Source organism: Equus quagga, chromosome 5, assembly GCF_021613505.1.
Source record: "Equus quagga isolate Etosha38 chromosome 5, UCLA_HA_Equagga_1.0, whole genome shotgun sequence".
NCBI lineage: Eukaryota > Metazoa > Chordata > Mammalia > Perissodactyla > Equidae > Equus > Equus quagga.
In genome coordinates, this window is record NC_060271.1 from 108,530,187 (window position 1) to 108,547,379 (window position 17,193).

Here is a 17,193-nt window from a genome sequence, read left to right on the forward strand (position 1 = left end):
TAGAAAAGTTACTTCTAGGAAGAGTAATTTCTGTCTCTTTAAGGACCACAAGAGAAAATGGAAGTCACTAGTGAGATGGGACTGGCTGTAAACTGCTCCAATGAGGTCCTGGGAATCACGCTGAGAGAGGATATTTGGGGCTGGACTAAAATGTCTGTTGGGAAGTGGAAGGAAGAAAAAGGCAAAGTTAGGTAAGAGTGTTCTTTATAAAGAACGCAAACTTGAGTGAATTTACTTTCAATTTTAAAGTAAAGGAATGGCAGAGTAAGACTATAAAATAAAATTAGATTGAATTAGATACTACTGCATGTGAGACATTTAGTAGCTTCCAATTCTCAAGAATGTTTGAGAAATGTCTTTTTTAAAAAATAGCTTCGGAGTAGATCAGGGTTATACACAATTTTACTTGCCCCCTCTTTAATATAAATTATTTTACAATTCCCCCTTCTTAACTTTAAATCCAATGACATCCATTAAGAATGATGACTTGGTATAAAAAGTAGGGACCCACTTAACTTTCTTTTCTTTCTATTTACTCAAAAACTGCCCTCGACCTGTGTATGGGGCTGGATAGATTGTTGACTGTAGCCCATCCCCTTGTTTACATATATTTTACATAAGTTCATTCGGAATGAAATTTTGACATAAGAGGAACTAGGTCGTTTCTGGGACAGTGGCTGCCAGCTGCTCAGGCTTTTCTTTCACATAAAACATCTATAATTTAATACATAGTGTATTTTCCCTCCAGATCCTCATCCCGACTCCCACCCCCTCACTCGGCATTGTCACCCTTGTTTCCGTGCGTGTGGAAGCATGAGCTCGGTGATTCTTGGCTGCATTTCACTTTGCTGATGGGGACACACTGGAGTTTAAAGACAGACAAGTAGGAAACACATTGAAAGTAACCACTTCAGTTTCCTCTGCTGTAGGTAAAGGGCTGTGGATGTGTCTACCTAGCTTCGGAATGCCCGGGGCTGCTGTGCCAGGCGGCCACCTGGAGGGCAGGCACGAGGGAGGGAAATACGGGGAGCAAGGAGAAGATATCTCAGAGAGGAAACTGCTCTCTGCTGTAGACTCCTTACAAGTCCCGCGTGCAACTACCACCTCTTGCCACCATCGCCTCCATCAGAGCGGACGACAAAAGAGAACAAGGCAGTTCAATAGCAATAACGGGGATCAAGTACAGAGTGTAACTGGAATAAACACACAGTCGCGCCCCCCTCCCCCGCCCTCACGGAGACGCCGGGGCCTCGGAGGCGGCAGAGCGAGCCCGAAGGCACCCGGAGCTCCTGTTGCCCCCGCGCGGTGTGAAGACAGCGAGTGACATCCCCGCGCCGCTACCACCGGCTCGGGCCCGCGCGGAGACTACAGCTCCCGGCAGCCCCCGCGCCGGCCGCGCCCCCGCCCCTCGCGCGCCCCCGCCCCGCACGCCCCGGCCCCCCGCCCTCAGGCCTCAGGACGGGACAGGGAGGAGGAGAGAGGAAGGGGCGCCAGCGGCGGGCGGGATTCTGCGAGGCGCGTGAAGCCTCGCTGGCGCCTCGTCCGCGATCCAGACGCTGGCGGGCGCGGAGTTTCTCACGACCGGCCGAGCCCGCCTCTGTAAGTAGTCGCCTCAGGGAGCGCGGAACCGACACCGAAAAAGTTAGCGCCGTCGCGGCCGCCGCTTTGTTCTCCCGGCCGTCGGATGAGGCGGCGGCGCCCCTCCCCCACCCGCACGCGGCGGCGGCGGGACTCGGACCCGCGCCGGGCTGGGCGGTGGCCGCAGGGGCTGGGCGGGAAGTTGGCGGAGCGCGCGGCGGGCGGAGCGGGCGGTGGGCGCCGTGGCGAGCGGGGGCGCCGGCGCGGCCGCCAGGTGGGGCCAAGTTCCGGCGTGGGCGCCGAGGCCAAGTTGGGATGGCGCTCCGCGGGCGACCCCCGCGCCCGGGCCCCGGGTCCCCCGAAAGAGCTCCCGACGCCAGAGCCGCGGCGCTCACTGCCGAATTTCGGATGAGCCTTTTTCTTTTCTCTTCATCCCTTTACGTTGTCCCCATCTTCAAGGGCTGGGTAAATGGCGCTTAGAGAACGTAAGCCCCCGCCCCAATTTCCTGACTGGGTTTAGTTTTGCAAGTTGCAGCCTCGCTCGGAGTTGTTCTCACCCCCACCCCCGGGAGCTCGCTCTTAAGATGAAACACTGAGGAGTGCGACTGTTTCTTTGAGCAATACAAATAACCACATACTACTCGGTTGCCTGTTGGATATTTTATTTGAAGTCATCGCGATCAGAAGCATGGGCCTTGCACTCTGCAGGTACGGATGTAAATCAAGCGACAGGCGTGTGTGAGACCTGCACCCTTTTCCATACACTGATTGATGGCTTGGAAGTAACTGTCTCTTCAACCACACCCATCCCCACAGGAAATAAGACTATCGGTGGCATCTTTGATTAGGAAGGATAAGTTACACCCTGAACTATTTGGTACGACACAGCCTTAAATGAGTTGTAGCTGCAGATGAAACAAGAACTTCTAAAATGCGTTAATTTGTACCCTAGAAAATGTTACCGTGTTACTGTTACACTGCTTCTACTTTGTACTTAGTGATGTAGTTCTTTCTCACATTTTTAGCGACTAGATCCAGCTTACGCAGTGAGGGCTGGGAATACTTACGGATTTGCTGCTGAAGACATCCCATCAAGGTCCCAGACCGAGATCTAGGCCAGTTTTACTTTTTCAAGGAACCCTTTCCTCCTCCCCTGCTAGGATCTGGATTGAGAGCAAGCCTGGAAGTTCAGCCAAAAAGAAGTTAGAAGTTTTGATAAAAGTGTTTAAAACGTGTTACCGAAGCCTTCATGTTAGGTTTTGCTTTAGTGGGTAATACAGGTCTGGTAGGCTTGATCACATGAGCTCGGGGTATTTGACAAGCCAGTTTCCATCCTAGGGTGTATAAATTGGTATATAACATTTAACTTTTTAGGATGACTCAGATTCAAGACCATTCACTGGTTCATATCTTGAAACTAATTTTTTAAGCATTCCAGATAGCAATGAGTGTTTTAAATATACAAATTTCATAAGCTTTTAGTTTCATCAGATGACCTCTTTAAAATAGAAATTTCTCTCAGTGGATTGTTTGTCATTTAAACACTGCCACAGGCGAAAAAAAGAGCTTAATCAAGTTTTTAGACATTATATTTTTTAAATTATATAAGAACTGAAAAAACTTCATAGAGGAGAAAAATGAATGGTTATTTAAATGTATTTTTCTTGGGGACATTTCTCATTTTTAAAAAGACATTCTGAAGTTGATGAAAATATTACCATATTGGAGTTAATTGCTCGTTTTTAAAAGAAATTGCTTTTACAGAACTTGATACATGTGGAAAATATTTGCTAGAACAAGTTTTAATTTGATTTAATAATAATCACACTTATGAGTCACAATCTTCTGTACTGATAGTACTTTGAGTTTCTCTGATTCCGTAATTCATATTGAACTTGTATGTCTGCCTCTTTGGAGCAGTTGTCTTGTTAGTGAAGAAACTTGAGATGATGTACTTAGGAGATGTTTTAATTTTTATTTCAGTGTAGAAAAAAGTTTTCCTCCTTGTGTGTGGTTAGTTTATAGTGGCAGTGTGTGAGAAATTGCTCACTGCCTGTTGGCCAGTCTGATTTCTCAGATACCACTGGTGCAAAGAGAGGTGATGAAGATACACCCAGCCCAACATAGATTCATACAGCATTGCCAGACTGGCAGTCTGTAATCTTATTACCGGATAAACTTTTCAGTGCCTGAGCAAAGAGTAGACATGCTATGCTCCCCCTGTATTCTCTCTGACACTGGAAAGACTAAGATTCAAATAACCCTGGTCTAGAGGAGCAGAATTCTAGCAGCAACAATTTAGTTAAATGCTGAGCTCTTAAGAGGAAAGTATTATATTAATCCAAGGTAATAGTTATATTTTTGAAAATATATAAACAGATGTAGGGATTGCTACAAACTGATTTTTAAAAACTAATGACAAAATTATTTGAATCTTTTATACAATATACAGTATAAAAGCAACATGAGTATTATTAAGCAAAGTCAAGTCTGCATCAAGACAAAACGCGGATATTGACTTCAGGACACTGGTCTGTATTGCGTTGAAAAAGGCCACAAGCTTTTTTACATGCTAAAGGAAGGGAATACATGTACATGTCAACAGGAGAAAAAAAGACCCTTTATCAGCGTTGTTAGCACACAAAACTAAATTGAGCCAGGAAAACCCATTCCTGATAGGGAGTCATGGTAGATGTTGTGCTATTCTGAATAGGAAAAGCATTTTACTTCTTTACTGTAGCCTTTACTGAGTACAGAAAAGACGCTGGCTACACTAAATAATGAGCTTCCTTTTGAAGTATTTAATAACTGAATTTGTTTTGTCTTCCTGGAATCCTCTACCCTTCTCTCTCTGCTTCCCTGACTCTAATTTATTCTTTAGGTCTTAGCTTACATACTGCTTCCTTAAAGGCTCCTTACCTGAGACCCCAGTTGAAATTAGATCCTCTTAGTGTACTCTTTCATATCACTTTTCATCATTTGTAATTACCTTGTTATTTATGTGGATATTTGTTTAATGTGTGGTACCCACATCACACCAGAGGCTCCAGAGAGAGCAGTAGCCATGTCTGTTTTGGTGGCTGCTGTATAACCCCAGTGTCTCTCATAATAGTCTGGCAAATAATAAGCACTCAGTAAATATTTGTTGAATGAAAATGCTGCTATTAGAGCTGCTTCTAATTAGAGGCTTTGCTAAGATATGAGATAATGTATGTGTAAGAGACAGCTGAGGGACAGGGAGAGAAAGGTAGAATTAGTAGTGATGTTACCCTGAAGTATCTCAGTTAAGTACCCTGACCTCCAGGCCCTTTATTTTACCTTGTCTGTATTAATTGGGCAAGTTAGGTTCAAGATTTCTTTAATATCCTATCTTTTGATTCCATTCAACAATGGTGATATTATATAAGCTCATTTGAATGGGATATGTGACAGATAACTCCCCCAAAGAATGTTTGAGATGTTCCAAATAAACATATTAGAAATGCTTGCCAACTCATAGCTGTTAGAAACAAACATCTAATTGATACACAGTTTAGAAATTAGTAAGTTGTACTACTGTCTCAGTTTTCTAATTGAAGCATAAAGACAAAATAAATTAGTTATTAGATTTTTTTGATATTTAGTCTTAATATTTTGCACCCTACATCTTGTTGCATGTTACAAAACAAATCAGGGTTCCATAAAACAAAACAAGAAGAGGGAAAACAGATGGGATGAGTGGGCAGAAGCTAATATGATCACTCACTTAGTTTTTTCTGTTTGTATTCATGCTGAAACTTTAAAAAAAATTGTTTATAGTTTATTAATAGTTACCAGTGGTTCTGATAAATTAGTCAATTGTATTATTAGTTACTGTTATTTGGCTAATATTAACCGATCTAATAAAATGAAAATTTAGTCTGAAGACAGCCATCAAAAATAAATTGTTGAACACAATAGAATGTTGTATTTTGAATTATTTAACCTGCAAACAATATTTTCATAGATATTTTACTACTTTTTTAGTGACCATTGTTCAGCTTTTGAAACTACTCAAGTCAGATGTTAAGGAGCTCATTACCTCGTGAGAAAACCTATTCCATTGTTAGCTTGTTGGAGGTGGAATGAAACAGTGGAAAGAACGTGGGCTTTGGAATCAGGGAAACTTTTGTTTGAATCCCAAATCACTTAGCCATGTAGTCTAGGCAAGCAGCAACTTCTCTGAAACTCTGGTTCCTTTTTTGTGAAATAGAGTTAAATCTAGAGTTGTTGCAAGGATTTAATGAAGAATGATATCTAAACTGCAGTATTTACCCCAACACAGGAGCTTCAATGTTAATTCCTTCATCTAATTACTGTGAAAATTGCTAAAACTTACGAGCAGTTGCTGTAAGACAGGTACGGTGGTAGGTACTTTACCTGCTGTAGATCAGTCTGCACGATAGCCTGTGGTGTAAGGAAGTAGTGCTCTTATCTCTACAGTGATACTGAATGAAACCAATTATTCTCTTAACACCTTTTCAAATATTTGGGGACCGTTATTGTATTTGGTTTTGTTAAGCCTATATTTGGCACATGACATCGTTTTCACTTTTATCTGGATGCATGCTCTTGTTATTTTTTTACATCAGTATAGCTCTTAAAAATGTGGAGTGTAGAAATGAATACAATAATAATGTGTCCTAGGGGTTTTGGTTTGCATTAATTCTTTTAGTCACCCATTATATTAACAGCTTTTATTAAACTGCCGGGTCGATAACTCCTCTTATGAACAGCTTCGAAGTCAGCGTTTCTCCATTTCTGTGTTGCACATTTAACTTTTTGAACCTAAATGCAAAGCTTTACACTCATCCTTGTTAGATCTCACTTTAATTTTAGCTTATTTCTCCCAGATTGTAAAATCTGAGGATTTTATAAACGTCTTGCATGTCTTTATTATATTAAAAATAATCAAAAACAATATAGAGCCAAGAACAGAGTTCTGAAGCACTCCCCTAAAGACTTCTCTCATCTGAGTCGACAGAAAGCAGCAAACCTACCCAGCTCACTAACATCCACCTCACACTCAAGCAGCCAATGTACACAAATAGCATAGAAAGCCACCTTGAATACTGTTTTGGCCAGAATCCACTATTTTTGTCTGGCTTTGCTGATTGTGTGAGCTTGGGTGAGTACTTTAATCTCTAAGCCTCTGTTTTCTCAGCCATAAAGTGTGCTCTTATGAGGAATAAATGAGATAATACATGTAAAGTGCTTAGAACAGTGTCTGGCAGATAGTTAGAGCTCAATAACTGTGAGCTGCTATTAGTAGTATTTCTTCCATCTAAGAAGTCTAACAATCATTCCTTTCCAAGATGTAAATACAGTTAATTTGGCATTATTCGTTCTGTTTGAATTCATGCTGACATCTCATGATTATTATATTCTTTTCTAGGTTCAAAAGCCATTTGCTTTCATAATCTGTTCTCAGATTTGCCTAAGGATTAATAGGTTTGTATGTCTGTAGTTCCTGAAAACTGCTTCAGTTCAGCTCACAAGACTTGAAGCAAGTCTGACCCATCTCTAGGCCATGATTATTTCTCTGTTTCTGAGCTCTTTATCCAACTGCGTATGAGTCAGCTTTGTGATTACACTTGCTAATTGTTGAGCAGTATGGAATGGGTTGCATCTGGACCCCAAGACTTGCACTCATAAAGTTGTTTTAGTCTCTCTTATTCATCAGGCTCGAGTTTCAGTTCTCAATGCTCTTCTACAGCTTTAGTTTAAAACTAAGAGAAGATAACAAAACACAAGTTGAGCAATTCTGCCTTCTCTGTGTGCTCTCTCAACCTTAACAACATCCTCTCTAAGCAGTGATTCTCTCAGTTCCTTGTTCTCTCTGAGAAATAGTCTGTTATTGTGGAGACAACTCTTGGTAAGAAAGTATGAAACTTGAGTCCTAATTCCCTCTCTACCTCTTAATAGCCATCTGGTGCTGGACAAGTTGCTTTATCTGCTTGTGCTTCAGTTTTCTCATTTGCACAAATGTTAATATGAATTGCCAAAGAGGCATCATGAGATAAAGTGTGTGAAACATTTCTAAGTGCTATACAATATAAGGTGGGATAATAATCATTTATTTGAATGTAGTTATAAAAGCTTTTATCTTTAAATAATTTTTTCTAAGCCTTAATTTTTCCTCAGCTTTCTCATTCCTGATACTATACTGTAAGTTTTTGTTGTTTTGTTATGTTCATCCTAATTTACTCAGCCACATTACTCTCCAGAGAGTCATTCTGCAGCCACTCTGGATGCTTCACTCTTTCTCATCTTTGGAATTGTTGATGAGTATATAGATGGAATTTAGAAGGAGCCATCTCCTGTGAGCCATTTCTCTTATTTATGGGGGGGGGTCATACCTTTTTTTTTTTTAACTTTTTTGAACTGTCCTTTCTTTAAACTGTGATACATATGCAACTGTGCCCACTGTTCTCTTTTTTACTTTTAGAAATTCTTTATGATGAGATCATTATCTCCTATGTTCATAAGTATGTCTTTTACACTTCTTTGTTAGCCACATAACTGGGTATAGCATATCCCTCCTGCTTCCTTAGCTTTTTGAAAGAAATCTGTCAACAGAGTAAGTCAGAAATCATATTTTGGCAGAGTTAGACTTTTAATATAAAAAAGAATACTTTTAACTTGTCTGTCTTAGGACAGTATTTTACATCTTTTATATGGCTGAGTGGTACATATTTTATTTCTTTCACTCTGTCAGTTTTATTTTCCTTTTTTGTCCCTTCTATTTTTGCCATAACTTAGTTGTGTATTTGTGGAATAAAAGTGTTTGATCTTCAATTTTCAGGTATTAGAAAGGAGTGCTGGGGGGTTCTTTTTGAGCAGGAAGCTCCCCCTGAAATTATACCTATAGTAAAAAAAATGGGTCTTAGTAAATGGGTATAGTAAAAAAAATTTTGGTCTAACAACTAGACCAAAAGAAATGGCTGCCCATTAGGATTTACTGGTGAATTGTAGACATAGAAGCAAAAATTTTCATTTAAAAAAGTTGTAGGGATTCTTGCATTTTTAAAATAATGTCAAATGAGTATAAAATAGTAAAAGTTTTTAAAAAATTTCTTCCAGGCTGACTACATTTCAAAAAGCATCAACTTTTCTCGATGGACCCATTCATCAAATGAAATATGCCTGTTCTATTTTCAAAGCTTTGTACTTCATCATGGAAAAATTTATCGCCCCCCAAAATGAAAATGAGGACATTTGAGAACGTGATTTAAGGTGTACATGTTTGAGAAAGTGTCCCGTCAAATCAGTGAACCAAAGGATAAATACTGAATAGATTAATCCTAAACATTTACCAGGAGGATTTCATCTTGTCAGAAAACTTCTATTCAGTATGTATTTTCTGAAATTAAAAGAGACAAGAATAGACTTAGAAGAAAATAGATGAAGTTGTTTAGTAAATAAGCAATGTCATCTCCTTTCCGATGAGGCTAATCAGTGACGTTAAATTCTTTCCAAATCCCTAGTTGTGGACCTAAAAGACAAGACTCTTTTTTTGGTGGGACTGATGATAAGGGAAGTAGGACCTTTTGTGTATTCAGCTCACAGTTGTGGAACTTCACATCGTCGGCATGAGTGGCTTAAAAGAGGAAATAAAGAAGCTTTCAACTAAATCCAAAAGTACAGTCATTTTTTTACTGCTGTCATTTTAGAAAAGCCTCTTCATAACCATTGAAATAGAATTGACGACTATTTTCAAAGATTAAAGAAAGGCAGATGTCTGCAAACAGTTCCCCTCCATCAGCCCAGAAGTCTGTATTACCTGTAACTCTTCCTGCTGTGCTTCCAACTCCTTCTCCGTGTTCAAGTCCTAAGACAGGACTCTCTGCCCGACTTTCTAATGGAAGCTTCAGTGCACCGTCACTCACCAACTCCAGAGGCTCAGTGCATACAATTTCATTTCTGCTGCAAATTGGTCTTACACGGGAGAGTGTTACCATTGAAGCCCAGGAACTATCTTTATCTACTGTCAAGGATCTTGTGTGTTCCATTGTCTACCAGAAGGTACTGTGCATGCTGTTTATGTCAATAGTTTTTCTGATTAATATTTTTGCTATAAATTGTACATGCAGCAGTGAGTTAACACATAGGGATCAATTGTTTATATCCTAATTCTGAGCATTTTTGGAAGAGACCTACTAGACTATAAGCCTAAAGTCTGAAATTTCAGAGTCTAACAACTGGAGCCTATATCCCAACTTAAAATACTACTTATTCGATTTGTCTTATTAAGAGCAGGAAGATCAGTATAAAGTTAAGGTGACTTAAGAAATCTCATTTGTTTGCAGAGAAAACAGGAGTTAGAGGGCACAAAGCCTCAAGGTGGATTACCAAAAGAATGGGACACAGGCAGTGGCTGAGTCCCAGGTCCACACCTTGTTCTTCCTAGGTACTTTGTGTTCTGCCCTGTTTTTTGTACTCTCTTCCTTCCCTTTATATCCTGATTTCACCTAAACTGCCATTTAATGTGAGAGGAGCACACTCTGTCTCTTAAAAAATAGGTAAATGAGTTTTGAATATATGACACAATATATGAAGATTTGAAAATTAAGGATGGTTTTATTTTGTTTCCTGTCTACCCAACCCTTGCTCTGTACCATACCATTTTTTAAGGACCCTTAGCTAAATGTGTTTAATAATCTTGATTTGATGGATGAGCTAGTATGTTCTCTATTTTATTTTATTGTAAAACTATATATATGGGTAGTGTGAATTGGTTAATTTTATGTTTCAAATTTGTTTCAAACAGTATACTTTGTGTTTTAAAAATCATATCAGTGAAATTAATGTATTTAGATTCAGGCTCCTTATTTTTTTAATTTCAATTCCTTATACTTTATATGGTTGTCATTATCTTCTGATGTAGAAGTCATTAACAGTCAAAAAAATGTTATGTGGTTTGTGAAAATGACCTATGCTTCCTGTGTTTTAACAGTGACTTTTCTATTTAAATGTAGCCTAAATTAAATTTCCTTTTGTAGATCTGTAGATCCAGCTACTCTCTTTAAGTATCTTTGCTTTTAATTTCCGTTTCCTTAAATGTTATAGAGGTTTTTCACAAATATTTTTGCAAGTAGGTTATATTTTCTAATTTAAAGGTAAGAGTTTAACTTAAATACAATTTGTAACTTTGTTTCCTTTTTATTTGCGCCTGTGGAAACTCATAACCAGTGTTTTGGTGGAATCTGTATTATTGTTTTTAATCTTTAGAAATTTCATTTAGTTCTTTTTATACAGAGGCATACTGATTTTCTACAGGATTATTTTAGAATTAATGTTACTTCATCATTAATGTAGATGTGAGAAGTGGGTTAGATGGGTTAAATTCTTGGCAACCAGATTAAAAATAATAATCCATGAAAAATTAGACTGATGCCAAGGAAATAAACAGGATAGCTCAAAAGAAGATAGTCCAGGGTAAACTCTACGGAAATATAAAATAGAACTATTGATTATGGATATAGTCAGCATAAAATGAATATCATAGTGAATTGAATTTGATCCAATATTATAGTGATATGGGGATGTATTTGGCAAAAATATATAGCATATATATGACATAAGCACATTACACATTCCTTTTGATGTGTTCTAGAATGCTTTTTGTTTGTTGTTTTTTTGAGGAAGATTAGCCCTGAGCTAACATCTGCTGCCAAGCCTCCTCTTTTTGCTGAGGAAGACTGGCCCTCAGCTAACATCTGTGCCCATCTTCCTCTCCTTTCTATGTGGGATGCCTACCACAGCATGGCTTGCCAAGCAGTGCCATGTCCGCACCTGGGATCCGAACCAGCAAACCCCAGGCACTAAAGCGGAACATGCGAGCTTAACCCCTGCACCACCGGGCCGGCCCCTGGAATGTGTAGTGAAGAAGAGTGTTGAGCTTGGGACTGTGTCAGCTCTATTATTTATTTACTGTATAACTTGGGGCAAGTGATTTCACTTCCCTGGATCACAGTTTCCAGATCTGTCAAATGATTGAGTTGGGATGATTTCTAGTGTGTAACTCCAGCTGTGAACTTCTGAATCCTTTAATCAAAATTTGGGTCTTCATTGCTACAGACAGATAAAGGAGAAGGGAGTTTCAAGGGGTGACCTGCTCCAAGTCCTAACTAGAAAGGAGTCTTAAGGGAACCAGCTCAGATCCTGGGGTTTTGTAGAGAGGTTTCATGGATCCCTAACTCATCTTGAAGATGGAAAAACCGTGTCAGAAGTGCTGTTCTTTTTGCCTTCTCTCTTGTCTTGGACACTTGCTCACCAGCCATCCACTTTCATTACCTGTATGTGTACAGCTGCAGGTTAACTCCCAGGACTCTCTTTTCTTGTTTCTATTTTTAGTCTATTTTATTTTACATAAAATGCATTTATCTAAACCTTCTAAAGATAGGGCACTGGTTAAATTTTAGGTAATAGAAAGATTAACCAGATGTCATCCCTTCCTTCAAAAGCTTATGGTCTATGAGGGAAAGGTTCACTAGTATAAACATGAAAAAGTAGAAAGTGGAGTTAAAAACTGCTTTTCTCAGGTTGATAAAGGATGTGGAAGGCTTCATACAGAAAGTAAGATTTAATCTGATACTTAAAGAATGAGCACGATTTCAGTAATTTGGGAGGTGAAGAATACATTCCAGGCAGAAGAATCAGGATGAGCAAAGATATGGAAGGGGGAAAGGGGAAGATTATAATGGGTAACATATATTGAGTGCCTGCTGTATGTCAGGAGCTTTGTACACGCTTTCTGCCTAATCCTCATGACAATTTGTGGTACGTCTCAAACTTTAATGTACATGCCAGTCATTTTATAATTCCACTGAAATGTGGATTTTGAATCAGTAGGTCTGGGGTCTATTATGTTTTCAGGTGATACTGATGCTCCTCCAAGGACCACACTGAGTTGAAAGTGTGTAGGTGATATAATCCCTGTCAAATAAATAAAGGAGGAAATGGAATTTCAGAGACATTTAAATTACTTGCTAAGTCAGAATTCAAACAGGTTTGTTTTACTCAAAAACCGGTGCACTCTCACTGTGCCGCCCTGTCTTTCTCGTGCCAATGATAGTTTCATGCTTGCTTCTTCTAAGAGTGGAGATTTAACTAAGGCCTTTGCTCAGCAAAGCAACATGATCAGGTCTGTGTTTTGGAAAACTTAAACATGGCAACTAAGTGTGAGATAAAGTAGGGAGATCAGGTAGGAAGCCACTGTAATGAAGACCTGAACTGAGGCAGTTGGAAAGTGATGATGTATTTGAGGGGTTTGAGGAAAGTACAGTTGGCAAAACTTGATATCCTTTTGAGTATAGGGGAAGAGCAAAGGGTGAAAGACCCGCAGCCTGGTTGGGTGATAATGCTGGTAACCAAGATAGAAAATCCAGAAAGAAAAGTAAGGGTTTCTTGGGGGAGATAATGGGACTGATTTTTTAATCAAACTTTAATAAGATAGTATTCCTGTGTTCTGGAAATTTTTAAGAGGGTCAAAGAAGTGTTCTTTCACTTAAAGATTTGGCACAAGGATATACATTGGGGTCCTATTGTTCTGCTGTGACCCTTGAAATGGAATTGTTGCTCCTCAAGAGGAACCTAACTCTTTGTATAGAGAAACTAACAAGACTAAAAGTGATGGAAAAAATCTCTTAGTTTGGAGGACCTGAGGAGAGACCCCTAAAAGTTAATGAAATAAGCCAGAGGGCAACTCTACTTTTAAATTAGAAGAGGAGTGCTAACTGAACTGTAATTTTATTTTAACAATACTTTGGATTTTTAGAATATATATTTTTAATCTACTAGGCATAATGTCAAATGTAGATTTCGTCTGTTTTACATTTTTGCTTTCCAGTATTGCTATAATCACCATTATGTACATTGCATTACCAGAGCTTATTTATATTATAGCTGAAAGTTTGTACTTTTTGACCACCTATACTCGTTTCCTCCACCTCTGGTAATCACCACTCTGTTCCATTTCTGTGAGTTCAGTTTTTTTTAGATTCCACATGTAAGTGAGATCATACAATGTTTGTCTTTCTCTGTCTGACTTATTTCATTGAGCATAATGCCCTCAAGGCCCATCCATGTTGTCGCAAATGTCAGGATTTCCTTCTTCTGGCTGAATGATATTCCATGGTATATATGTACACACCACATTTTCTTAGCCATCTATCTATTGATGGACACTTAAATTGTTTCCATGTCTTGGCTATCGTAAGTAATGCTGCAGTGAATGTGGTGAGATAATGGTTTCGTTTCCTTCAGATATATACGCAGAAGTAGAATTGCTAGATAATATGGTAATTCTATTTTGAATTTTTTGAGGGACCTCCATACTGTTTTCCATACTGCCTGTACCAATTTGCATTCCTCCCAACAGTGCACATGGGTTCCCTTTTCTCCATATTCTTGCCAACATTTGTTTTCTCTTGTCTTTTTGATTATAGCCCTCTGACAGGTGTGAAGTGATATCTCATTGTGGTTTCAATTTGCATTTCCCTGATGATTAGTGATTTTGAGCACCTTTTCATGTACTTGTTGGCCATTTGTATATTGCCTTTAGAAAAATGTCTATTCAGTTCCTCTGCACATTTTTTAATCTGGTTGTTTGGGGGTTTTTTGTTATTGAGTTGTATGAGGTCTTTATACATTTTGGATATTAGCCATTTATCAGATAAATCATTTGCAGATATTTTCTACCATTCTGTAGGTTTGACTTTTCATTTTGTTGGTGGTTTCTTTTGCTATATAGAAGCTTTTTAGTTTGATGTAGTTCTGCTTGTTGCTTTTTGCTTTTGTTGTCTTTGCTTTTGGTGTCAAATCCAAAAAATCGTCACCAAGACCGATGTCAAGGAGCGTATCTCCTGTGTTTTCTTCTAGGAGTTTTATGGTTTTGAGTCTTACCTCCCAGTCTAATCCATTTTGAGTTGATTTTTGTGTGTGGTGTAAAGTAGGGGTCTGGTTTCATTCTTTTGCATGTGGCTGTCCAGTTTTCCCAACACCATTTATTGAAGAAACTATCCTTTCCCCATGGTATATTCTCTCACACTCTCTCTCTCTCTCTTTTTTTTTTTGGTGAGGAAGATTGGCCCTGAGCTAACATCTGTTGCCAGTCTTCCTGTTTTTTGGCTTGAGGAAGATTGTTGCTGACCTAACACCTGTGCTGGCCTTCCTCTACTCTGTATGTGGGATGCTGCCACAGCATGGCTTAATGAGTGCTGTGCAGGTCTGCGCCTGGGATCCAAACTGGTGAACCCTGGGCCGCCGAAGTGGACTGGGTGAACTTAACCACTATGCCACTGGGCTGGCCCCTCCCCATGGTATATTCTTGGCTCCTTTGTTATAAATCAATTGACTGTATGTGCATGGGTTTGTTTCTGGGCTCTCTGTTCTGTTCCATTGGTCTGTATGTTCATTTTTATGCCAAAACCATACTGTTTTGTTTACTGTCAAACATTATCAATATTAGTATCAATATCAAATGAAATATTGCTAGTTTTGTAATATAGTTTGAAATCAGGAAGTGTGATGCCTCCAGCTTTGTTCTTCTTTCTCAAGATTTCTTTGACTCTTCAGGATCTTTTGTGGTTCCATACAAAGTTAAGGATTGTTTTTTCTATTTCTGTGAAAACTCCCATTGGAATTTTTATAAGGATTGCATTGAATCTGCAGATCGCTTTGAGTAATATGGACATTTTAACAATATTAATTCTTCTAATCAGTGAACACAAGATATCTTTCCATTTATTTGGGTCGTCTTCACTTTCTTTCATCAGTGTCTTATAATTTTCAGTGTACAGACCTTTCACCTCCTTGGTTAAATTTATTCCTAAGTATTTTATTACAGTGATGCTATTGTAAATGGGATTGTTTTTTTAATTTCTCTTTCCGATATCTTGTTGTTAGTGTATAGAAATGCAACTGACTTTTGTGTGTTAATTTTGCATCGTGAAACTTTACTGTATTTGTTGATTAGTTATAACAGTTTTTTGGTAGCGTCTTTAGGGTTTTCTACCGTATGTCATCTGCAGGTAGAAGACAGTTTTAATTCTTCCTTTCTGAATTGGGTGTTTTTAATTTCTTCTTCTTGTTTTAATTGCTCTGGCTAGGACTTGAAGCACTATGTTGAATATAACTAGAGAGTGGGTATCCTTGTCTTGTTCCTGATCTTTGCAGAAAAACTTTCAGCTTTTCACTGTGGAGTATGATGTTAGCTGTGGGCTTGTCATACATGGCCATTACTATGTTGAGGTATGTATGCTACCTCTATTTTTTTTTTTTTTTTGAGGAAGGTTAGCCCTGAGCTAACATCTGCTGCCAAGCCTCCTCTTTTTGCAGAGGAAGAGTGGCCCTGAGCTAACATCCATGCCCATCTTCCCCTACTTTATATGTGGGACACCTACCACAGCATGGCTTGCCAAGCAGTGTGATGTCTGCATCTGGGATCCGAACTGGCAAACCCTGGGCCGCTGAAGCAGAACGTGTGAGCTTAACCACTGCATCACCAGGCCGACCCCCATATGCTCCCTCTATACCCACTTTCTTGAGAGTTTTTATCATGAATGGATGTTGAATTTTGTCAAATGGTTTTTCTGCATCTATTGAGATCATATGATTTTTATTCTTCATTTTGTTAATGTGGTGTGTCATATTGATTTGTGGAACTTGAACCATCCTTGTATCTCTGGAATAAATCCCACTTGATCATGGTGTATGATCTTTCCAGTGTATTGGTGAATTCAGTTTGCTAATATTTTGTTGAGGATTTTTGCATCTATGTTTATCAGGGTTATTGGCCTGTAATTTTCTTTTCTTGTATGTACTTGTCTGGTTTTGATATCAGGGTAGTGCTGGCCTTGTAAAATGAGTTCGTAAGTGTTTCCTCCTCTTCTATTTTTTGGAAAATTTTGAGACAGATTGGTATTAATTCTTTCATAAGCACTTGGTAGAATTTGCCAGTGAAGCTATTTGGTCCTGGACTTTTTGTTTGTTGGGAGGTTTTTGATTATTGATTCATTCTCCTTACTAGTAATTTGTCTGTTCGGATTTTCTGTTTCTTCATGTTTCAGTTTTGATAGGTTGTATGTTTCTAGGAATTTATCCATTTCTTCTCAGTGTCAGTTTTGACATATAGTCATTTATTAGTAGTCTCATAAGACTACTAATCGTTAGTATTTCTGTGTTATCAGTTGTAATGTCTCTTTCATTTGTGATTTTATTTGAGTCTTCTCTCTTTTTCTCTTGATAAGTCTAGCTAAAAGTTTGTCTATTTTATCTTTTTAAAAAACCCAGCTCTTAGTTTTATTGATCTTTTTTATTGTCTTTTTAGTCTCTTATTTCAATTTTTTCTGCTGTAATCTTCATTGTTTCCTTCCTTCTACTAACTTTGGGCTTAGTTTGTTCTTTTTCTAGTTCCTTGAGGTGTAAAGTTAGGTTGTTTATGTGAGATCTTTCTTGTTTCTTAATGTAGGCATTTATTGCTATGGATTTACCTGTTAGAACTGCTTTTTCAGCATCTCATAAGTTTTAGTATTTTATATTTCCATTTTATTTGTCTCAGGATATTTTTTGATTTCTCTTTTGACTAGTTAGTTG

The 17,193-nt window shown here is 38.7% G+C and overlaps 1 protein-coding gene across 1 annotated transcript in view; it reads left to right on the forward strand.

Moving 5' to 3' along the window:
- Positions 1–1,442: 1,442 nt before the first annotated feature.
- PRKD3 (protein kinase D3) overlaps positions 1,443–17,193 on the forward strand; it is an 82,246-nt gene continuing 66,495 nt past the window's right edge. Inside the window, exons 1-2 of the mRNA XM_046660531.1 lie at positions 1,443–1,599; positions 8,680–9,621. Of these exons, the coding sequence (XP_046516487.1) occupies positions 9,334–9,621 (288 nt within the window). The 5' untranslated portion in view covers positions 1,443–1,599; positions 8,680–9,333. The remainder of the gene's footprint in view (positions 1,600–8,679; positions 9,622–17,193) is intronic.